This window comes from Hyaena hyaena, unplaced genomic scaffold, assembly GCF_003009895.1.
Source record: "Hyaena hyaena isolate Hyena2069 unplaced genomic scaffold, ASM300989v1 scaffold_883, whole genome shotgun sequence".
NCBI classification, from domain to species: Eukaryota; Metazoa; Chordata; class Mammalia; order Carnivora; family Hyaenidae; genus Hyaena; species Hyaena hyaena.
Genome location: NW_024081516.1, coordinates 535,000 through 560,941, shown reverse-complemented (window position 1 = coordinate 560,941; position 25,942 = coordinate 535,000). Strand labels below are relative to the sequence as shown.

At 35.5% G+C, this 25,942-nt stretch overlaps 1 protein-coding gene across 1 annotated transcript in view; it reads right to left on the bottom strand.

The window, feature by feature from the left end:
• The window catches only part of LOC120222493 (neurexin-1), a gene marked incomplete at its 3' end in the record, with an annotated part of 571,839 nt that overhangs the window by 167,556 nt on the left and 378,341 nt on the right, over positions 1 to 25,942 (bottom strand). The window contains exon 11 of the mRNA XM_039220336.1: positions 8,448 to 8,629. Coding sequence (XP_039076267.1) covers positions 8,448 to 8,629 — 182 coding nt within the window. The remainder of the gene's footprint in view (positions 1 to 8,447; positions 8,630 to 25,942) is intronic.

Here is a 25,942-nt window from a genome sequence, read left to right as displayed (position 1 = left end):
GATTAGTTTTGCCTTAGGGAACCAAGGAAAGCTTCACAAATATATGAAATACATGATCCAGGCGAATACATACTCATCAGGCTAGGAAGGAGAGGAGGGCAGGTAGGAGTGGGGAAACTGGAATATTTCAGAAAAAGAAGGAAACATGAACAAAGCTGTCTGGAAGTCTATGCTCCCAGTCTGCCATTTCATTATAGGTATAGATATTTTTGAAAATTGTGTTTTAAGCCTTTAAAAAATATGTATGCCCCAAAACTTACAAGGCAGACTAATTACAAAATTTGGCTAGCTAACTGCAAAATGGTTGAGGCAGTCAGTCAATCAGATAACTTTCCATGTGTTTATTTAACTAGAGAAGGTGGTTTATGTAGCTGATAATCTGAAAGACTCCGTAATTCATGTGATGTGTGTTAGTCTAAGAGCTAAGGTTGTCTGATTTTAAAAAATGGCATTTAGCAGAGTCATCGGGTGTAAATCGAGGAGGGACTGCCTCCTGTACTCTTACCTGCCTGTGACACAAAGACCCAGCGGTTAAGTACGTGGACTCAGAAGTCAGACAGTCTGAGTTCAAGTTTTGGCTTTACTCACCAGCTGTGTGACTTGTGCCTCCTTTCCTTGCTTACCTAATGAGGATAATTTTTTTTCCAATAGGGTTTTTCTGAATATAGATGGAATATATATGTAAACTTACAATAGTTCTACTATTATCAATTGCTTTTTATCAAAAGCCACATTAAAGACTGCTTCATGGAGTTTAAAAACCTTTAATTGTGCCTTTATGGCATGAAAGTTTGAAATACCAGCCTATATCTGTATTCTGTGGCTAATATGTCACTAAAATGAAAGGTATTCATTAAATTCGAGGCTATTTTAGGTCAGACCCCGCCTCACTTTACTCTGTATTCCCAGTGTCTTGAAAGGTACTTGTGGGGAAAAATAAAATAGAAAGGTCTGTTGGGCTGTCTGGGTGGCACAGTTTGTTAAAAGTGTCTGACTCTTGATTTCAGCTCAGGTCATGATCTCAGAATTCATGGGATCCAGCCCCGTAGTGACTGTGCTGGCAGGGCAGAGCCTGCTAAGTATTCTCTCTCTCCCTTTCTCTCTCTACCCCTTCCCAACTCATGCTTTCTCTCTCAAAATAAATAAATGAACATTTTTTGAAAAGAAAGGGTTGTCAAATGCATGAATTAAAGAAAGAATATGTATGAATTGCAGTAGAAGTAGCAGCACCAGGAGATGGAAAATAAACTCAGATTATAAGTGTTCACTAAGGACAGCGAAGGAGCTTGTCTTTTGAGGTATTTGTACCATATACCAGTAGTTCTCCAACAGAGCCAGATAAGGTATGATAGACCAGACACTCACCTCAAGATCCCAATCTGTAAAGATGCAATGTGTATACACTAGAAATATGCTAGTAGTTAGTGCAGATTTGCATCTCTAACTCACCCCGAAGAAGTTAAATATAAACTGGTTTATCCTGAAGGAGACCAAGCCCTTGACTAGAGCAGCACTGACCTATTGGCCCAGAACATTTTCAGAATGCACACATGCAGTGTAAATTGGCAGAACTTGTAGAACCAAAAGATGATTTCAACACTTTTTTTTCTTCTTTTGCTTATTTGCTAAATTCCAGGCTCAAGCGGGGCTCTGGGAAAACAAAGGTACACAAAATTGATCAAAGTCCCTGCCCTCCTAATGCTTACTGCTGCTCACCATCTCACTATCCAATGTGAATGAAGAATTGGCCATTGGAACTTAATTCCATCACTTTACTCTGAATCCAAAATTTTGCATGAGTCACAAAATTGCCAACAAAAACAGAGGAGAGCACAAAGACTACAAAAATAATAATAATAATAAAGTGTATTTTGCCAATTCTTTTCCAGACAATTGACTATACTTTGTCCAGGGGAAGTAAAGTAACCAAGTGCCTGTGTACACAATGTTGACAAGCAGAAAGAATACTTCCTAGTGAAAAATAGCAGGGAGAGTAAAGACAGATCCCAGAACTCTATCTGCCCATGACTATAACACTTCCTGCTCTGCCAGGCTGTGTCTCAACTTCTCACCTGCTAATAAGACTGGTCAGGGATGAGCATAGATTCCCTGTTCAGTCTATCAGTTTGAAGCTCCACCATAATATTATGAGAAACATTTGTGGAATTTGGTGAGAAACAGATTAGGCCATAAGAGTAAATACTGGGGAGACGTCAGGTTTTAATCTGTAATTGTTAGATGGATATGTGGTTGCAAGATGATAAGTTCATTTTAAAAAATTTTTAAGTTTATTTATCTATTTTGAGAGATGGAGGAGAAAACAGGGGAGGGGTACAGAGAGAATGCCAAGCAGGCTCCACTACTCAGCATGGAGTCCAATGCGGGGCTCAATCCCAAGACCCTGGGATTATGACTTGAGATGAAATCAAGAGTCAGATGCCTAACTGACTAAACCACCCAGATGCCCATGAGTTCCATTTTTAAGGTGGTAAGTTGAGGTGCCCATGAGACATCCAGGTGGAAATGCTGAGTATAGTCATCAGAGGGAAAGTTGGTACTAAAGATGTGTATTCAGGAGGGAGCTTCCAAGCTAAAATTCTACTCTGAATTTTATATAACATTCAATATTAAGAATGACTTATTGTCACAGACCAAAAAGCTCTAAGAATCAATTAAGTTTTGATCTATCACCAAAGAGCTTTTCTGGTCTGTCAATCTTGTGTTTCTACTTTTTGTTGGGCAGGAAGACTCGAATGGCAACGTTCAGGAGGAAGTGTTTTCCTTGATGGGAAGAGCCGACCATTTAAAGTGTCACCTCAGAAGCCTCATGGCAGGATGTTCTTCCAGGGCTACATCTGTTGGCAGAAAGTTAAACAGCTTATCCACCTGGTCTACAGAAGGGTGCAGGCCTCCTCTGTCTTGACCTAAGAATCCTGAGGTCCAGCATACTACCTCCCAAAGTAAGCTCCTCAATACAACATAAATTAGATTTCACAGCTCTGAAAATGTTTTCATCAAAATAACTTTCTGAAGCTCAGTGAACATTATCTCCAGTTCTCTCCTCCTGATTTAAAATGTAGACTATGTATGCCTACTATTAACTTGAGTGTCCCCTAGTATATTCACTTAGGTCATTCCCCTTCCTTCGTTGAAATGAGCTGCCTCTGTCTGCAATGGCCCAGCATCAGCTTTAATAGGGACTCCATTGCCACAGTGTCACTTTCATCTTGTTTCCTGATCTGTGGCAGACATGTTTAGCTATGCTGTTTGCATTTTTAAATTCTGTTACTCTCATGCATTTTGCTTATGGCTGTCAGTATTTTTTGTGTGTGTAATAAAAGGAATTTTTCTGATAATTGTATGAATGACTCCTAATTCAGTATGCATTCCCTAGCTCTTAACCCTCAAGCAATGTCTTCATTACTCTTTTTCCATCAAACTATATTGTATTTAGATTTCTGCAAAACCAGAATCCTTAATAACCTGTTTTCATATGCTTTCAATGTTGCTCATCATTTCTTCCTCAGACAGGTGGACCCTGTCTGGATCCTAAGAATAAACCTATCAGGTATGTTCTGAGCATGGGAGCTCTTAACCATATCTTCTAGAAATCTCTTAATAACCTAGTTCAGCTGTTTCTGGATTCCCCCACTCATATGTGACTCTAAATTTTTGTTTTAAACTACTAAATTGTAGGTAAATTTGTTATATAGAAAAGGATATCAAATACAGTCTGAACTGCACCATAGGTGATCAATAATGATGTGCTGAATGAACCAAAAGAGATGTTACTTGAAAGTAGGCTTTTGAAAAAGAGCCACAGCAGAAATGAAAATAGAGTCAATAGTTAGAAAGGATTCAACAACAGGTCTCTTGTTTTGGCAGCCTGGCATAAGAAAAGATTTGCTAAGGCAACTCATCAGGACCTACATGAGAATGGGTTTGAAACTCTTCTATAAAATAGCTTGACATTCACCATAAAGGAACGGGTCAGAAGCGTCGTGATCACTGGTTGCAGCAGAAACTATGCACAATACTTTCTCTGCCTAGGTAATGCCCCAGGCATTGTTTCAACAGCTCTTCCAAGGAGATTCCTGAGCCCTAGACTTCTTTCTGCTAGCTTAGGAGGCTACAATATCCCACCCTGAAAACACCCAACATTTGAATAGAGAAGTTGATGACTGAGCAGAATTGAGATAGTGAAACAGAATGAGAAGAAACTTTCTGGGAAGAATTAGATACAGAGTAGTGACAAGAAGTTCATTAACAAGAAGATTAATACATTTTGCTGGAGTAAAAAGGTAAGTATAGAATTATGACAAAATGGATCTGAAAATGGAAATTAAGATCAAAATGTTGAGGACATTAAACATTAGGCATAAAATGTGCCTTTCTTTACCTCTTCATAATTGGGAGACATCAATGTGTTTAATAGAGGAACAAGTGAATCAAAGAAACATTTTACCAAATTAACCTGATATAAGTATATGGAATGGTCTGGAAAGTATTCAGAATAGATACAGGAAGATAATTCTAATTGATAAGTACATGGACTGAATATGTGTATGTAGAGACAGTTGTTTTAGTTCCCTTTTATTAAAGTTCACAGCAATGGAATTTCAAAAAAGGAAATAATTCTAGAAATCTACCAATCAAATTCAGAGAGTTACTGATGTACCAAAAGTGACAACCAGTAAATCAGAAACTGAGAAACTGAATTAACTTCCAAGGGAAAAGGATGAGGGAAATAGTCTGTATTAATGTGCTTGATCACACCTGTCCCCAAAATAGAAACTGTTTTAAGATATCTGGATAGCACTTAAGCCAATAGAAGTGTGACCATAAGTTCCCCCATTTTCCTCAAAGATAACTTGCATCTTTTATACCTTAGAATTTTGAAAAAGAATTTTACAACACATAGTAAGAAAGACATCATTTTAGTCTTTCTTTCAATATTCTAGCCCAAAAGGCCACATATTCTAATTCACATAAGAACCAGGAAAACAAAACCAAATAAAATATATACTGTATATGATTAACACAGTCAAATTTAAATATTACATGGTAAAGTGTAAGTCTTAAAATAGATGAATCTATTGATCACAAAGAAATTTTCAGTTGGAACATAATTTAAATCTAAGAAAAGCCTGTGAAAGAGTAATGGGTTTTATCTTGCACTTATGTATAATCACTGACTTTACAATGATGCTTTTGAATTTAGTTTTAATAGAGTGGTATTAAAAAGTATAAAACATTCTAAATAATATTTATTTACTAAACAACATTTATTAAACCAATATAAATTGTAGAGATGCAGAGAGAGATGAGAAAGTGTTGACTTGCCACTGATATTGATAAGTTATTTTGCGACAATATTTACTATAAATATATTATGTTTCTAGGCTACACTAAAACCTCTGATCAAAAGGTGTACTTCTAAATCAAAATCAATTAAAAGCTTAGTTTCAAAAATAAGGCTTCTAACCCAGCAAAGTACAAAGAAGAAACACTTACAGCAAATATGTACAACAATTCACTAATCAAATTTGCAATGCTCTTTCATGCTCCCAAGATGAAAGAATTTCAAAGAACATTCTTCACTCTTCCTCTCCACCACCCTCCACATATTTCCCCTGGTCAGAACCAATGCACACGTTAATATTTCATAGCAGTGAGTGAGGGCACATTTGTACTGGCTTTCTCCTGTAAGTCAAAGAGGGGTTAAGTAATCTGTAATTAATGTTGTCAGACTGGCATATATGAGATGGTTCTTCTAGAGTGACATCACTGGTAAAATTTCTAGTTATGCCTTATAAATTATTTGTTAATGAATTTAGCTTTTTTGTTATTGTTTCCAGAAATTATTTTACTCAATACTGATTAAATAGTCTTTAAAACTACTAATTCAAATGTGTATAACACTCTACAGCTTAGAAGTGTCTTTATATTTTTTATATTAAAAACCAATCATCTGTTTATATGCTTACAAACATTATACAGATAAGAAAGTTAAAGCTGCAAGAGGAAAAAACTGAGGCGAATCAAGATGGAGTCACATTGGGAGAAGTCATGTTTGCTGTAAATAATCTAAGCTATCTGGTGACCAGGATCCCATTTGGCTCATTCATTCATCCATTCAACAACTATTTATTGAGATGATTACTAAATGCTGAGATCATTTATTTTTGTATTCATAGAGCCTAACATAGACCTAGGCCATACTGGTTGCTCAGAAAATATTTCTGGATTGGCAACTTGCTAATTCATTAATGGCTGATCACCATTTGTATGCAATGAGAAAAAAAGGGAGGGAGGTAAGTTTTAGTTAGTGAGATTTAGACTAAGACAGATTCTAGTAATTGATATAGGAGGAGTAGGGCTAACCAACAAGGGTGTTTAGTGAGCCCAGGGAAACAATATACATTTTGCATTTCCCAGTCAAGTACTAACTCTCAGATCAAGGGAAAGTGTGAAGATAGCAAATCCAAGACAGAGAATGTATAGAGACAAATACTGAATCTAAAGTAAATAGCCAAGCAAAACGAAGAAGGAGATTCAGAAAGAAAGAGGCCCTCACGGGACAGCTGTCAGAAATTCACGGCAAATAAAGGAGCTGTGGAAGGTACTGGGTTGCTATGGACACCTAGAAAGTCAATCCATTATTATAGAGGGACTTTTAAACCCACATATGACCAGTTTTGGAGGAAAAAGTAAGACCCATTCTTGTAGACTAAAACCTTCTGACCATAAAACAAACAACAGTGGTTTGAGTAATTCAGTAACATTGCCCCTTATGATTTGAGAGTGATAACTGTAGAACCTTTTCTCAGGGTAAATGTGTAATTGGTAATGGATCAATAAGTAATTTCTTTCAGGAGAAAAAGATCTTGTTTTCTTATTTATTTATTTTTTTTGAAGTGGCAAGGCTTAAATCAGAGTGGAGCAAATATACTTAGAAAGTTGAGATTACTCTAAACAGCAAGATTCCTTACTGCACTAGTTAAGTTTATCTCAACTGATCATTTATTTATGATGCCATAAAAATCCAGATGCTTTCAATTTTGATTGTTAGATATTTGCTGAAAGGCAGCTGAAATTATTTTCCCAGGGTTCCCACTTGACAACTGCATTTTGAATTGAAAATTTACGGTAGTTCAGTAATGGTTGTGCTGAGTTGTGCGTGTATGCATGAGTGTGTGTGTGTGTGTGTGTGTGTGTGTGTGTGTGTGTGTTTCCTTTTCCTATTTCTAAGTTTAGCAATGAATTTAGCTTTTGTGGTCAGTACAAACCCCTACTGAGTTTATTGGAAATCATAGGAGTCTAATGGAAAACTAAGATTAAGAAAATAAACGTATAAAACTTTGAGAAGTAAGACTCTGCAAAAGTCTGTGATAATGTACTTTGGTGTTTGGTGGTTTTCCTAATTGTTTTAGGATGAGTGCCTGAAGGCCAGTCTCCAAGAGAAAAGAAGGTGTTGGACCTAATCAAATTGTCCTCTGAGGCATGGGTGCTGGTAAAGGGTGAATTTATAGGGATGGACAAAAGCAAAACAAAACAAATTTACATAATCCCATGAGACAGAAAAGATAAACTATGCCTCACAGATAAAAAGAGAAATGGAGAGACTTACATACTTCACAAAAACTTTAATAAAATAAAAAGATAAAGAATTACAACTGTACAAATTAGCAACTCTTTCAGTGCAGAAATACAGGGCAGAGTCCCCAAGCTATAGTCAGTTATGGCAAAAGTTTAAAAAATAGCTTTTTATTCATGATCTATTATTTGCCATCTATGATATGCAGACTAAATTCTCATAGTAGCCTTAGAGCTTGGAGCAAAAGGAATAGTCAGTGGTCCCAGGATATTAATGGTAAAAGCTTATTGACTTTCTTGATATTTATGTATCAAAATGAGTATGAGAAGGCACAGAAACAATCTTTTCACTTTTTTTGATATCCCTAAATAGCCTTAAATTTTTCTGCTCTCTCATACATTGCCTCTAATTCTAGAAAATTATTTTCTCAAGTGAGGAAAGAACTAAGCACACTGGATTCAGATCTTTTGATGTTACCAGTATTACAACCTCCTGCTTCTAGTCAGATGGAACAGCATAAACTAGGCAAGAACTTAGTTTATTAATTTGGCAAATCTGCTTAAAGTCACTAAGAACATACCAAAATAAATCTTTGTGAACAGAGAACTGAGAAGAATTCATGCTTAACAACCAAAAACTATAGTTTCTATTGTAAAGAACATTTTTAGCAACAATGGTAGGAATAAGGTCTTATTACTTCTAGACTATATTTATATTTTCTGTACCAAAGTACTGGTTTCTGGGGGAAGAGAAACTTCCAAAAGGCAAAGTAGAAGTTATTTGTAAAAATTAAAAAAAAAAAACTAACAGTAAAAAATAAAAGGTGAATCTTATTTTTAAAAGTACTTACTATATGCAGCTCTAGGTAGTCACCCAGGCCAGAAGAACTGTCCACTCGCACCAACACAGCTTCTTTTTGAACAGTGCTAAACCCTATGGCCAGTCTGTCTGCTCGTGTACTTGGCCGGTCATTAGGAGGCCACTTATACGTGATTTGTCCACCACCTTTGCTAAAGATATATGTTGTCCCAGCTGGAAAACAAAAACCAAAATCAATTAGTCCAAATATCAGGCACACAACTTTCCTTTGTCTGTTACACTGACATATCAGTAAAGGATTAAATTCATACTATGGCAAAAATGAAAAACAAAAATTGAACTACAGCAAAAAAAGTAAGCAAATAACAGATTTCAATCAAATGGGCTCAAGGGAGAGTATAGAAGATTTCTTTTAAAAGTATCAAGGCAGCTCAGTTTTTAATACACTCATTAAACCTACCAGCAGGTGTTCCAGAACAAACAGGACATTACTACTTTCTCCATTGAGTTGGACAAGCATGGAATCTAATTGGTTTTTTTTTTCCTCCCTGCCAGTGTTTCAGAAATGGCTTATCAGGAAACAATGACTTTGCCTGGCTCCAAAAGGAGCAGAAACATGTATCAACTTGTTTTTGAAACAAGAGTTGCATGTGCATGTGACAGGGTCATACAGCACAGTGAAGCAAATCACAACAAATACACTATGAACCAACTCTTATGGGGAAAGGGTCTATTCACATATGACAGATAACTAATGGATAAATAGTCATCAGCCCCAGTAGTCATGTCAGGAAAATACAGATAACAGAGCTCATTGATAAGAAACGAGATCTTATTTAACAAGCAATATCTAGTAGCTGTCAAACTATCAAGCATCAAAAAAGACTCATTTTTTTTCTTCAAAAGTAAATGCTTGTCTTATAGTAGTAGGAATATCATAGCTTCACTTGGTGAGTGTTCAAATTTTAATTTATGGTGCTGATGTCTTTAAATAATCCATCTTTAAAAAGATTTTCATTTCAAACAAGTTTATACTAAGCATCCAATGCACTGAAGTCCTATCTCATTACACCACAATGAAACCTATCTCATCGAATGCAATAATATGAAATCTTTAAGTCAGAACATTTGGAAGAGATATGCAAAGAGATGCAAAGATATATAGATATAGATACATAAACACAAAGATATATAGATATGTATGTACACACACACACACAAACAGAAGAAAAGACCTTCTTCCACACTAAAAAGGACAATAGAAATAATTTGCATAGTTATCCCAGGAACAGCCATTAGGGTACAGTATGTAGAGGGTAACAGAACCTTACAAAAAAAAAATGATAGCAATACATATTTAGATGTTCCCCACTATGTGTCAAACATGGTAAGGAAAATGGTAAGAGTGAATATTAAAATTTAGGCCAAGGGTGCCTCAGTGGCTCAGTCGGTTTAGTGTCTGACTCTTAATTTCAGCTCATGCTGTGGTCTTGTGGTTTGTGGGATTGAGCCACGTGTTGGGTTTTGTGCTGATGGCATGGAGCATGCTTGGGATCTTCTCTCTCCCTCTCTCTCTGTCCCTCCCTTGTTTGTGCATGTGCTCTCTCCCTCTATCAAAATAAACATTAAAAAATTTTAGGCCACAAAGCATCTTGTGTTTATAGAGAAAAAAAAAAAAGTTTCTACCAAGAGACCAAAAGTGAGGCTTATATGTAAAAGGTGTGACTACAGCAGTATGCATTCTGTCTGAAACATTTCCAAAGTCCTCTGCAATATGCCTCCTGCTTGACTGGTTAAAAAGATTTTCGTATGTAGGGGCACCTGGGTCGCTTAGTTGGTTAAGGGTCTGACTCTTGATTTCAGCTCAGATCATGATCTTACGGCTCCTGAGTTCAAGTCCCACATTAAGCAATGTGCTGACAGTGTGGAGTTTGCTTAGAACTATCTCTCTCTCCCTCTCTCTTCGTTTCTCTCATGTTTGTGCTCGCTTAAATAATTTTTTTTTAAAAAGGCCTTGGTATGTAGATGGGACACAAGAAACATGTCGCGATAACATTGAATGTAAAAGTGATAATGGGGAGCCTGGGTGGCTCAGTCAGTTAAGTGTCCGATTTCAGCTCAGGTCATGATCTCACAGTTCGTGGGTTCAATGCCCCCATCGGGCTCTGTGCTGACAGCTAGCTCAGAGCCTGCAGCCTGCTTCCGATTCTGTGTCTCCCTCTCTCTCTCTCTGACCCTCCCCTGCTCATGCTGTCTCTCTCTCTCAGAAATAAACCATTAAAATTTTTTTAAAATAAAAATAAAAGTGATAAAACAGAATCTTGTTAGAAAGCAATGGTAGAGAAGCTGAGTATTCTCTATTAATTCTTTTGGATACTAATGCATGAAAGTAGTTTATCTCTCTCATGTGGAATATAGTTAAGTTATATTTCACAGGCACCAGGCAGTGTGCAAATAAAGAACACTCAGAATAGAGAGATTTGTGTATCAGAAATGCTGGAGCCTACAGGACCATGTATGTTCTACATCATCAGTAGCTTGTTACTCAGGATATTAATAAGCAAGAATTATTTGATACATATTTTTCAGCTTGGTTATTTTTATAGATGGTTAACTATTGAATGTTTCAAGAAAGTCCACATTGATAAAAATGGGACAAGAACATATAAAAGTGAAGATTTCTTTAACAGGAGAATGTTGTGGTGACCTCTGAGTAGCAGGAACTTGATTAATTTTATTTTCCTCCTTTTCATTAAATTTGTCCTTTAGTGACTATGTAGTTTCTATGAATTAAGACAAATATTCAAAACCAGAGATGCTGTATAACAACATAAATCATATCTGAGAATTCAGATGTCTTCCACAATCACCAAAGGAAGGTGGTAGTGGAAAGCAAAATATCTTACATTACGTAACGATTTTTAATATTAAAAATATCACTTTCAGGGCGCCTAGATGGCTCACTCGGTTAAGCATCCGACTTTGGCTCAGATCATGGTCTCACAGTCTGTGGGTTTGAGCCCTGCATTGGGCTCTGTGCTGACAGCTCTGAGCCTGGAGCCTGCTTCTGATTCTGTCTCCCTCTCTCTCTTTCTGCCCCTCCCCTGCTCACGCTCCGTCTCTCTCTGTATCTCAAAAATGAATAAACATTTTTTAAAAAATATCACTTTCACAACAATTTTTCATCTTCTCTACTTCTGTATGGAAAGTAGGGTAAGGGCACCTGGGTAGCTCAGTCAGTAGCGCATCTGACTCTTGATTTTGGCTTAGGTTATGATCTCATGGTTCATGAGTTCAAGCCCTACAGCAGGCTCTGCACTGACAGCATTGAGCCTGCTTGAGTTTCTCTCTCTCTCTCAAAAATAAATAAGCCTTAGAAAAAAAGGGGGGGGCACCAGAAAGTAGGGTAAGCAGTAGCCCCATGTTACATTTGAGTAAACTTAATCATAAGGATTGATTTGTTATCTCATGTTACAAGCTTGGTTAAGTGGCAGAGCCATAGGAAACCTAGCACCCAGTTTCCTACTCCTGTATTTTTTTTTTATTACAGAAAGGTTTCCGTTATCATAACAAGACAGTCAAGAAAAAGTTAATTGGATGTGTCAGTCTGAATTTATCAAGGCCGACTGTTATCATATTCTAATGTCTCATATCCATAAAGTGACATTTGCACCTCATGATCATATACTGTCCTTTCACCTCACAAGGATTTCAAAAAAAGAAAAATAACATATAAATGTGAAGTGACAGAACATTTAATATACGTAGGTTAACATTTAGTTTAGAGTATACTTCCCAAACTTATGGAACTATGAAAGTTTCCAGTCGCTCAGCTACAGAATGCGAGGATAATAAAGGTTTGTATTTTCAGGAAGATAAATGTCACAATGCAAATATCGTTACTCGAGATTTGATTTCATCTCTTACTTCAGTGAGTGCTAAGACCTGACACCTAACATGCTATTAGCCACTCTGTCCTCCTTACAGTGATTTCTGGCTCTTTTAGTTTCACCAAAACAAAGTAAAAACAACTGTACTATCTTGTGTCAAACAATGCAATTATTTCTAGCATCTTTTTTTCTCCAAATGTATCTGGAAAGCAATCTCTCTTCCCTCTTCTATATGCCTGATAGTGCAGTGTCTGGTATTCATCAGCATAATTCCATAATCGGGAGAGAATAAGATGTCCAGTTCCCCATCCACAGCTCACTTCTAGCCACCTGTATAAGCATCTTGGTTTTCTTTTAAAAAAAATCATTTCATATAAAACTCTACGAAATCTCCTATGTTCTTATATCCATATTTCAGCAAGATGAAAAAAATTACCTCATACTCTATCCTGGTAACCTTAAAAATGTGAGAATAGTCCCACAATAAAATATAGGAGTCATATGACTCAATTTTCAAAATCTACTTCACTTAGCACACATCTTTCAGAACCAGGGACATGATGTCTTTTCTAGAGCAGGTACCTAAAAAATTAAGAGTGTAAGCCCTCAACAGACCTGGGTTCAAATTCCAGCTGAATCACTTATTACGTATAAGGACTTTGACCAAGCTTTTTATTCTAAGTCTTGGATATTCCACCTGAAAAAAATGAGGATACTAACACTATACACCTTACAGAGATTCTGTCATAATTAGACGAGTACCACACAGTCACACCTTAGTTCAGTTCCTGGCATATGGTAAGTACCCAGTAAATTTTTACAGAGAACAGATGGTGTGTATGGTAGAACTATGCGTGTGATAAAACTATAAAATAATGAAAAACATATATAAAATAACAAACACTGCAACACTGTTGTTTTAATATAAAAAGTTTTAGAAAAGTTTGATTCATTTCAAAGTTGTGTGAAAGCCAAATGCCTTTGAAGAAATTACTTTCCTCCATCTCAGGTTTTATTAATCTTTCCAGTACTTCATTCCTGGGATTAGCACTTTTTTCACATAAACCCATTATATTATTATTTACATTCACTAGCAGTTGACAATGAGAAGGATATTAAATTGCATCACATGGGAGCGTTCATGAGAAAAAGAATATTAGTTCCTCATCGTAAAATATCTAGCATGGTAAGATTTATAGCATGATGCAAAAAAAATCACTTTGTTAAATAAAGGAGTAAATCTACATAAAATGAACTGCAATCTAGCCTTATTAGTATTAATTTTACTGTTATAGAAACATGGTTTATTATATTAAGTGAATTTAGTGTGCAGGAACTGCATGTCTTAATCACAGTTCCAGGTCTTAACGACACAGAAATGTGTTCACCTTTATTATTTATGCATGTTTCTATATGACAATCACCAACACCTCAGTGCCATGACTACTAATGGATTTACTGCAAATCAACCTCAACATCCATCACATTGCTGAATATTTGGATGACTCAAACTTAAAGTGGCTTTCAGCAACCTCCATATTTAAGTTGTATAGCACATCTGTATTACTCCAAATTCATTAACAGAGCTGGTTCAATCAGAGGCAAATTTATCTGTGTCAACATACTTTACATGGCAACAAATGTTTGTACATATCATACATGGGCTCTTATTTCTAAAGTCTGAACTGCTCTTCAGTTCTAATGTCTGAACTGAAATGATATATTTCTTATATAACAAGAATGATTTTTAGATTTTATTTAACATCTATTTACCTAAAAGCCTCCCTCCGCTTCTTGTCTTACTACCAACCATTCATTCCCTAAATGTGCCTACTTCTGTTTCATTTGTTTCGTAAATGTTAATATGTCCCCAAATGGATTGAACCTTTCTGAAAAAGAAAAACAACTGGTATGTACAGGTCTGCTCAATTATTGATTGTTCTGGATCCTTGCTATATGAACAATTTCTCAATAGATTAGCTTCTAATGTAAGTATGAATAAAAGTTTCTTTCTGAAAGCCTGTAATTCTTCAAATGTCACTGTGTAGCCAACATGAAACATTTAGGACACTATAATTCTATTAGATCTAACAGGGATATAACACTTTTTTTCCATTAAAGTTTGCTAGGTAGTCAGATGGAATTAAAATAAAACAAATGAAAGTAAGAAGAGCTTTTATTCCTCCAATAAACTTATGAAGAGACTAATTTGAATTTAATATTTCCAAACAATTTCTATCTATGTAGAGGCAATCTTTTGAGTAAAGTTCATAGAAAGCAAAAACAATGCTTTTGTATACAAATTCTTTTTGACCGTGATAAACTGTCTAAACTGGTAAAACTTAAAAAATAATAATAAATGTTAACAATCTGATAGGTACACTAAAGTAACAACTCATTGCAGCTCATTTTCTTTTTAAGTTCCTGTAAGTTCTTTGTAAGATCACAAGGAATTTTATCATGAAATTGAGCACTATTGTTTCCTAATTTCTAAAATTTCATATAGGAGCAATAACAACTCAGGAAAGGTGGCCATTATATTAGGAGAGGTGAATGAAATCAGAGTAATAACAGTTCCTACCTATAATATGTAATCAACTCTACATCAAAAAAAGTAGTAACAACAATTACCAACTCTGAGAAGTTAGAGACAGCCCTCAATGCTGCTATTCACCTACAGGGGAACAAAAACTACAGAAAGAAATTGAAAATAAAAACTGTATGTCATAATTTGTGCCTTCTTATGAAAGACACAGACTTGGTAGAATTAATAAGTGGCTAAAGAAGAAAAAAAATGACATAGGATTTATTTATATGTCTATGAAAAAGAGAGGAGGATAAGTCCTTAAATAAAGAATCAGGCCAAGAAGCATGGCTTGTCACTAAAATGGCTTTGATATTGGCTCTATCGTTTGAATTAGACCAAAGCAAAGAAAGTCAAGAAGAGTTTAGGTAATTCCCAAACAATGAGAGTCTTTTCTAAGTATGTCATAATGACATTCAGGATAGAACAAACAACGGGAAGTTTCTTACATATGGCGACTTGTATGTTCCAGAAGAATCCTAGATGCTAAGGAATTATGGAAATTTACTGAATTTAAAAGAATGTTGACTATTTATTAAATTTAATGCAAACGGAGAAAAAGGAAAAAAAAAAAAACCTCTACATTGTGAGCACCTTGTTTTTGTGCAATGGGATTTCTGAAAGTGACACTGGACAGGGCCACTGTCCACATGCTACCTATTAAACGTCAATCATGAACCCAATTAAGGTTTTTTCACAACGTTCTTGAACGCTATACAAGTCAGAGATGCTGTTAGAGTCAGAGAGACTCTCATTGACAATTGATAGGCATTGACAATTACTATCTCCCAAACTTTTCCTGGGATCAAAGGAGACTGAATCAGTCAAATTCCACAATAGACTAGGAGATATGCAAGCAGAGGAATTCTCTCCACTAAACTGGCCTACATAAAATTGAGCTCTGACTCGGCCAAGATTCCATTTTAAAATAAAAAGTAGTGTTTGCATATTATTCAATAAGAAACTTCAATCAAAAGAAAACCATCATGAAAATGGAATAGCAAAAAGCTATCATGATTCCTATAAGGTCGGGAATTATTATTCTCAAAGATAATTTCAACAGTAATTATGCACTTCACAAGGAAAGTAAGGAAATTTTCCCTTCACCTACTGGCCCAAAACTTTTCTCTTAATATAAATCTTTTTCTAATAGGGGTGCCTATGTGGCTCAGTCGGTTACGCTTCCATCTCTTGATTTCGGCTCAGGTCATGATCTCACAGTTTGTGGGACTGAGCCCCACATCAGGCTCTGCACTGCTTGAGATTCTCTCTCTACCCCTTCCCTATTGTGTGTATGTGTGTGTACTCTCTTGCAGAATAAGTAGATACACACATAAAAATCCTTTTCTATAAATATTCCATATTTTTCTATAGTCTATGTTTTAATAAATAATCTATATTCTGCAATCTTGGGAAGAACACTATATTTAAAAATGCATCATGCATATTTCCCATTTTGATATGTGACATTTCCATATTTTGACATTTATGGAAAGAGTAGGCTACATGAAAAATAATATTCATTCTTTTGAAAACAAGTGTTTCTCTTTAAAAACTGAAGTAATTCTTTAGAATATAAGTGGATTCATGGCTGACCTACCTTGCCCATATCTTAGACATTCACTTAGAAATACCATAAATAATGCACAGGCTTTGCATTGTACAATTTTAAAAAGGCAGCATTCACATAAGGGATATGAATGGTGTTCACTGGTCTTGAATTAATCACTGATGCCAACTACAGTTATTTGGATAAGTCATTCTCTTTTCTGTCTTATAACGAAATTAATTGAAACAAGAAACATTCTTAAGCTCACCTATCTGTTGGACATCTGATAATTGCTAATTATATGAATGGAGTTATGAATATAAAACTTAAAACACATAACCCTTTTATCCCAGACAGGTAGGACCTGCCCATTAAAGATAAATATCAGGGCAGGTTGCGGTGCCTGAGTGGCTCAGTCAGTTAACTATTCAACTTCAGCTCAGGTCATGATCTCACAGTTTGTGAGTCCAAGCCCTGCATCAGACTTTGTGCCAACAGTGTGGAGCCTGCTTTGGATCCTCTGTCTGCCCTTCTCACTCTCTCTCAAAAATAAATAAATATTTTAAAAAATATATCAAGTCAAGATAGCTTATGCAAAATATCAGATAAATAGTATTCAGTCATGTCACCATCTATTTTAGATTTTTAAAAAATCTTGCAAAGGGTGACAATAACAAAAGCATGGATTACTGGCAACCTTAAAAATGAGCAGAAAAATGAAAACAAGAATAATTATATTTATGTTTTACAAGATCAAAGTCACATAAGTAGTTAAATATTTAGAGGTAGTTCTCAAGCCAGTGAATACTATTTTTGAAAATCTATGCAATAAGTAACACTTCACTTAGTGGCTCCTTTACAATCTACTTTCTTAAAAAAAAAAAAAAAAACTATTATTTCCTTCTCTAAACATGTTATTTAGAAAATATTCCCTCCAGGAAGACTTGAGCTCAATAGTTTGAGCTGCCCAAACTTGTTCCATGATCAAGTTGTAAGTCCTGAAAAATTTTAAAAGGCTCTTAGAGTCTAAGTTCTCTTGTTGAAGAGAAAAACAAGTAAGTGGCATTCCTTCCACCAATCAGATTAGGAAAAGGTTCATAAAGATAGCAAAGTGATCTCAAGTTAAAAATCAAACCTAGCAAAGCGATCCCACAACCAATAACCCTAAGAACATCAAATGCTTATGTCCTCCCTTCTGAAACCAGACCCCCTCCAGCAGTAAGTGAACTTTATTAAAAAGTCTCTTGCAAGTAATTCAGTAATCAATTTGCATTAGAGCTATAGGCAGGAGGGATGGGGAGGAAAGATATCTCACCTTCCAGTACTTTAAGAAAAATCTTATTTTACAGAACATAAGATAAGCTGTGTAAGACCCTAATAAATTCTTAAAATTATTAGCTAGTCAGTAAAAATTGCAATTGACTAGTGATGTACTTAAACTTACTTTTTTTTCAAAAGTTAATTGCAAAAATGGCTTTCAGTAGGTTTTCAGAGTCAAGAAATTATTAGAATTATGGTGTTAAAAATTAATGTTAAAAAAAAGTGACAGAAGCATAGATTTAATGCTGAAATGTTCGTAGAGATAACTAAGCAACCCTTTTCTTTTCAAATGACAAAATGAAGTCCCAGAGAAATCAAGTAGTTTCTCAATGTCACACAGATGGTTAGGGTATGTATCCAACTCTATTCTTAGGTCTTTTTCCACAATACAATGAAAAGCTAAGATCCAATGACTGCTCCTGGGTTAGAAAAATAACTAAAATTCACAAATCAAGGCCTCACTTCAATTATTCCTAGAGCCTTTTTAATGATGCTTTCCCGGACTGGTTTGGGAGACTGGAAAGTTTCTGTAATGACACTTAGAAATGACTCACTCACATTCTGACATTTTCAGAGTAGCCTGGGTCTTTAAAAGGTGTGAGGCCTTTGCACAGCTTTATTGTAAGCCTCCTGCCTCAGAAGCTATCCCTGCCTTCGGCTCTTTCTATGGATTCCAAATTACCAAACAGAGTTGCAGAAAACAAATCTTTATTATTAATGCCATAATCACTTCTATTCTATACAGAAAGGCCTTATAACTTTTGACAGTGACACTGTTTCCTGCCCTTAGCAGTAGAATTGAATCCTGAACACAAAAGTGCATGTGGTTATTTTGAACTATTCCATCACATATTTAAAATAGAAGCCCACATACAAACAATACAATTCATAGTAATTTTAAGGTAAAACCAGAAATATTCTTTTGTTTGTTTTTAATCTTAGCTCCTCTCATTAACTATCTTCATGCTTACATGCTATATTTGTCATTCTCCACCCAACAAGGTCCCAGTTTGATCTACTTGCTATCTATTTTGTATGAGAACTGGATAGAATACTAGTTTCTGAGTCAGAAGTCACTTCAAACTAAGCTCTAACTTTATCATTCACCAGTGGAATACACATTCTCCTCTCCCAATGACTTTTACTTTGGCAGATATATGCTTCTCTGCTGCACTTGGTTTTCTTTTCAGTCCAGCTTCCACTTCATTTCAGCCAAAGTAGATTTGCTCACTTTATCATCTACAGAACTTATTTTTAATTTACAAACCATTATATCATATCAGAGCTGACTTTTATTGTAATTTCCATCATAAATATATGCCTAATGAAGATAGGGTATTGCTTTAATTCCGGGTATTCACATCAGGCTTGTGTGCTTTTATTTATTTATCAATCATGGATAAGGACCTAATATATTCCTTGAATTAAGTTAGGACTACTGACATATTGATGAATAACATAAAACTCCTGATTGAGGAGTGTAACAAATTCCATGCCTATATCCATTAGTAAGATGGGATGTCTATAGCTATACAAGAAATCTGAGTAATTTTTACTAAATACAAAAAGTTCAGATGAGGGGATACATTGCCTACATTACCCTGATAATAAACACCATTCTCTATTTCATTACATCTGTGTGAGAAACAAATGCAATGAAGAATCATGAAACACTTTTACGAGGTAACAGTGATTATGAGAGAGTTCTAGATCCCATAGTTTGCTTGAATAACCTAGCCTAAAGTTCTCCATACTTTACAGGAAGGAGCTGGATATAGTCTGCTGGCCCTTAGGCTTTAAAAATTTACTAATCATCAGAAAACCCCCGGAGATGGCATCACAACCAACTGATCAAAATTAACATCACCAGTAACAAGATACACTGAATTCAGGGGGAATATGATGGGCTGAAAAGGGCACAATGTCATTTCTGCATCATTTTTGCATTTTTGCATAGCCTCTATCCAATCTTAAGAAAAGATCCAAGCAGCTGAAATTGAGGAATGGTCTACAGAATAACTGGTAGTGTTCTTCAAAAGTCAAGGTCCAGAAATACTAAGGAGCTGTTCCAATTGGGAGGGACTAAGGTGACATGACAACTAGATGTAATGTGAGACCTTGGTTTAGAACCTGGACTGCAGAAGAGGACATTAACTGGATAACTGGTAATATTTGAAGAAGGCATGTAGGTTAGTACATTGTACCAATGTCAATTTCCTGGTTTCACTCATTATGTTACAGTTATATAAGATGTTAACTTTGGGAGAGCTAGCTCAAAGGATGGGAGAATGTTTTTTATTTGTGTAACATTTTTCCAAGTCTAAAAGTATTTCAACGTAATTTTTAAACAAAGAAATGCATTAATTATGAAAAGCAATTTAGAATCTTGAATAAGACTGGAGGCCACAGGAATCTATGTAACAGAAGTAGCTTCAATAATCCCTAGCTATTGACACTGTACAACTGAATAAAAGAAATCTCTTTTAGAATAGAGTCTGGAGGACAGAAGGAGAAGCTCTCATGCCCTATCACCCTTTGTCAAACGTAGATCCCCAACAGGAAGAAGTTGAAAGAAACACTCTCCAGGCCCAGAAGCCCAGCTAATGAGAAACTCAGCCAGTGAAAAGCCACTACATCTCAGAACTCCTAGTTTACTCCATGGATTTATCAAAGCATTCCCAATTCCTCCCTTTCTCTACAAAAGAACATTCCTTTCCTCTCCTTTGTTCACCAGACCTGCCTATGGTTTTGCCATAGTCTGCACAACCTGAACTGCAATTCTCTGCTTTTCCTAAATAAACCCATTTGCTAGTAAAATAACTGGATGTTTTATTTATAAGGTTAACAAAATGAAGTTTTGTTAGTTAGTTTGGTTTTAGTCTTTAATTCCTATGTCCTATTTCAACCATTCCCTATGCCCCTCCACACACACCACACACACACACATCCCTTCCCCTGGTAACCAACAGTTTGTTCTCTGTAATTAACACAAAACACAGTCTTTGGTTTGTTAGGCTATGAGAAATGGAGAGCATTTAGAGGTAGGTGGAAGACTTAATTTTTGTTCTACATCTAAGAAATCTGTTTAGGGGCTCTTGGGTGGCTCAGTCAGTTAAGTGTCTGACTTCAGCTCAGGTCATGATCTTACTGTTCATGAATTCGAGTCCTGCATTGGGCTCTATGCTAAGAGCTCAGAGCCTAGAACCTACTTCTGTTTCTGTATCTCCTTCTCTATCTCTGTCTCCCCCACTCATACTCTCTCTCTCTCTTTCAAAATTAAATAAAAATTGAAAAAAATTGCTTAATTTGCTAATTAAGAAAAATTTCAGTATAAACACTATTATTAAGGTTTTCAAGTAATAAGATACCTGGAAAATTAAGATTAAAATAAAAATTACCTAAATAGGTAAGCCCAGTCTAAGATCAGTTCACTCAGAAAACCAAGTACTATTTATCAATTTATTCATTAATGTATTCAATCACTTGTTAGGGTGGGTCATTGTGGGAATCACTGAAACTCTTACAAAAGAGTTTCCAGTTCTAAAATCATGTAGGTAAACAACCTTGAGATAAAATCTATTTGTTCAACCTTATGATTAGAGATTACTCAAATTAGTGTGCTAATTCCTTTTATAAGTTCAGAATCTAAGAAAGACACTAGTACCATGGAGAGACAAAAGAGAGTAGTACCAATGCAAATAAATGTTTTCTTAATATATTACTGATGTTTGCATGTGTGGAAATTAGTGCAGTTGATCCTTGAACAACATGAAGGTATGGGATACTGACCCCACACACAGTGCAAAATCAGAGTATAACTCTGACTCACCCAAAACTTAACTACTAATAGCCTACTGTTGACTGAACCCTTATCGATAACATAAATGGTCAATTAGCACATATTTTATATGTTAATATGTACTATATACTGTATTATTCCAATGATATAAGCTAAAGAAAAGAAAATGTTATCATAAGAAAGAGGGTGCCCTGGTAGATTAGTTGGTTAAGCATCTGACTCTTCATTTTGGATTGGTATCAAGATCTCACAGTTCAGGGGATCAAGCCCATAACACAGAACCTACTTGGGATTCGTTTTCTCTCTTTCTTTCTACCCATCCCCAGCTCATGCCCTCTCTCTCTCTCCTCAAAACAAACTTAAAAGAATATAAGAGAAAATACATTTGCAGTACTGTACTATATTGAAAAAACATCTGCATATAAGTGGACCTTTGTAGTTCAAATTCATGTTGTTTAAGGGTAAACTCTATATGCTATAGTTGTGATGAAAGAGATGAATAGAAAAAGACAGGGAATAGTGGTCATTATAGAGGAAAGTTTCACATCTCTCCTATTATAACAAGAAAAAGAATCCTATATGATATTAGTTTCAAAGTTGCTTGAAAAACTGAGAGTCAGATGGTTTAATGAGATGGTAGGGAAAGATTTACTCAAAATAAGGAGTTGTGATTTTCAACAAAAACAAACATAATTGTGAGACAAAAGCAGAATATCGCTGGAGAAAGAGAATACAACAGTAATACAACAGCATTAATCAAGAATAAAGACATTCACACACTCAGTAAAAATTATTTAAGCCTTTGCTATGTATAAAGCACCATGGTACACCCTGGGGACAATACAGAGGTCTATCAAAGTCCTAGAATCCAGCTTTTCCACAACCATCACTATTCATTCAATCAGAAGTCAATTTTTGACTTTCTCTTTGATAATCCCATTCTTAAGCCATTGTTCATATTACATCGCCTTTAATCTTCAATGTTGTAATAAATACTCATCCTTACTGATCTGATACCATCCTGCCACTCCTTAGTTTAAATCTACCTTACAAACTAAAAAATTGTTTTTTGAAGCAGCATGTGTAATCACTCCTCTATTCAAAGACCTTCAATGATTCATCCATCATCTGCCAAATTAAGTAAAATAATCCTTATTGAAACTTCAAACATTTTCCATACAAACCAACCCTCTACCTGAGCCAAACTGGAGAATTCACTTGGTCTCACAAAATACCCCCAATTCTCTTTAGAGGAGACAAAATTTAATGTGGATCTGGAAAAATAAGAGAAAATATATTTCTGTGGGTAGGATTTTCATGAGAAAAGTCACAGAGGCAGAAAATGGGTTCCAGACATCAGCAGTGGTTACACTTATATTAATGGGAAGTGAATTTATTTTCTCTTAAAAAAGCTGATGCATTTTTAAGCATCCCAATTTCCTATCTCTTTGTGTCCTGAATTAAGTCTCTAGATAAATACAAAGTACATATCATATAGTAGAAATTAGGACTGTTCAAAATCAGTATTAAAAAGAGATTAGATCAGTTCCAGTATTTCAGTATATTTATAATTCTAAGAAATGAAAATTTCATTTAAAAAAGTCACATAACTTCACAAATGTATGAAAAAACCCATGATACTACTGTCATGAGAAACATTCTTTAATAAGAAATGTCTTGGTGATATTTGCTAGTTATCACAAATCTTTTCATTCCATCTTTATCAGAAATAAAACCATTTCTCATTTGTTTTTAAGTCTCAGTTTATACTTAGTAGAAAAAGTAACAGTAACAGCAACCAAAATTAAAGTATATGTAATTTTGGTTGGCTTGTTTATTCATTTCTTATCTTAGACTCTGAAACAGCATATGAAGACAACAATAACAACATTTCAGCCAATTGTCAGAGGCATCAATCCACCTACTTTCATAATAAAAATTACAAGAAGCAAAAAACTGAGCCTTGGTCACTTTCTTTGACAAACAATTGTGGATACTTATCATTTACAATTCAAAGATGGAAGATTTTTAACCCATGAATATATTTAGCGAATGAAATTCAACAAATTGAATTTGGAAAGCCATGAAGGGCAAAAAAAAAAGGTTCTCTAGAGATCTATTTCACCACCCATGTGAAGATATAAAACTATGTGTGAGAGTGGTTTTTGAAGTTGAAATGATTGAAACATTAGAGGGCGGATTAAAGTGCCAAATCAGCCCTGGGGCAGGGAAGTGTCAAACCTTTCTTCTTTTGTATTTGGTTCATAAAACTCTATCTTCCTAGACTAAAATTACAAGGTGGTTCCAATCTGCACCTCAGATCCTCGAATGCTCAGGTCGCCAGTCTCAAAAGAGCCTCAAGTTTAAAACAGAAGTCTTTGAGCCCTAGCGTCTTCAAATAGCACCTCTGAAAATGGTTAAGAGAGGCCTACATGTAGGACAAAGAAGGAAGAACACTATTAAGGGGTGAAATACGCTTCAAACTTAGAAACACCCAGATCTAGGATCATCCTTAAAAGTTTAATTCATTGTAAATTGGTTATTGTATTCAAATGAAGTTTGCATGCCATCTGTCTTTGAAGTCATTTAAATTAAGTTTTATGACTCTTGAGGGAAAAAGAGGCCATTTCTAACTCAGTGTAGTCTGCTTATTGCTATCAGTCACTAATTAGAATTAATTATTAAGAGAGTGATTCCTTTTGGGTTGAATATTCTAAAACATTTATCAAAGGATGACACAACTTTTTGTTCCTGCTTTGGTGTATTGAAGTATAGTCCTATGACATTTGGGTAGATACTACTGAAATCGACGGTTTTAGTCAGATGTGTGACAATAATGCCATCTAAAAGCTACATTTAACCAAGAGAGCAGTATTTTTGGAACAGCAGGCAGTATAAAAGTGCTTTGTGAATATTAACATATTCTAGCAAATTAGTTTGCACTCATTATCATAAGCAATTACTTACTGTTTAGATGCAGTTTGTATTAAATTGGCAAGCAATTTGCAAGAATTATAACATAGAGGGCTTTCTGAAAATTCAACAATATACTGAGACAAACGATGCTACTAGGTTCACAGACCATGCACCAAACATGGTGACCCATTAAGCATATTTAGCATTAAAATAATAGTTGGTGGGCTACATGGGCTTTTAAGGCAAGACAGTTTTGCAACCATTGTTCAGACAGTATCAGTAGAATTGTACACATCAGACACAAGAAGGCACTAAAAAAAAAAAAAAGGCCTCAGGGGAAAGCAGGCAGTCTTTGTTTTCTGAGAATGAACTACTTGTCAGTTTGACTAAATTTTGATACTTTATTAACGCACTGCACAGTCTTAAGCTATCTGGTACTACCCAAGTTTTCCCTTTTAAAACATTTCTGTTGTCTGGATCATTCTATTTATCATGGTGGTGAAGACTGCCAGTGTTTAACCACTATTCATATTACCTTCTTTAATAACAGAACTAGAAGCTAGGCATACAGCTAAAGCATATATAAGCTGGCCATATAGCTGTCCAGCTAGATCCTACATTTTCCATTCTCCATTGTAGCTTGACAAGGCCAAGCAACTAAATTCTGGCCAATGACACATGGGCAAAAAGGACTACAGGTCTTTCCATTTGGGCTCTGAAATGTACCTGTACTTTCCTGCCCATGTCCCTCTTTCTTCTTGCTGACTGTTGACAAAAAGCTGTCAGCTGCCTTAAGACCTAGAGCCACACAGGTCTTAGCTGTCTGTGCCTAAGCCACAGGTTTAGTACAGGTTTAGAACTGTACTCTCCTAGCTTGGGCCCCTTGAAGTTTAACTACTATGTAAGGAAAATAATAATAATAATAATAATAATAATAATAAACTTAGATTTTGTTCATACCTAAGTATTGTCGAATCTAATTTTTATAGAAGAGGGTGTTTATATAGCCTTTAAAATAACGTGACAAGGGGTACTGGCTCAGTTGGTTTGGCTCAGGTCATGAGAGTTTGTGAGTTTGAACGCTAGATCAGGCTCTGTGCTGACAGCTCAGAACATGGAGCCTGCTTCAGATTCTGTGTGAGCTTCTCTTTCTGCCCTCCCCCGCTCATGTTCTGCCTCTCCCTCTCTCACACAAATAAAAATTAAAAATAAATTTTAAACAACATGACAAAACATTCCCATCAATTTTTTTGATGCTTGTACCAGTCAAATAAATTTGATAGAGAAACTATAATTATATTTTACAAATTTGAAAGACATTCGTGTTCACTAGGGTAAAATGACTTGTCCATGGTTGCAAAATAATGTGAAACTTTTCTTACCAAAACCTTCCATAAAAGGCTAGTAATAATCTATTACTCTTTTTATAGAGTCAACTAATGTTACTTACTCTAGTTAACTTTGTAAT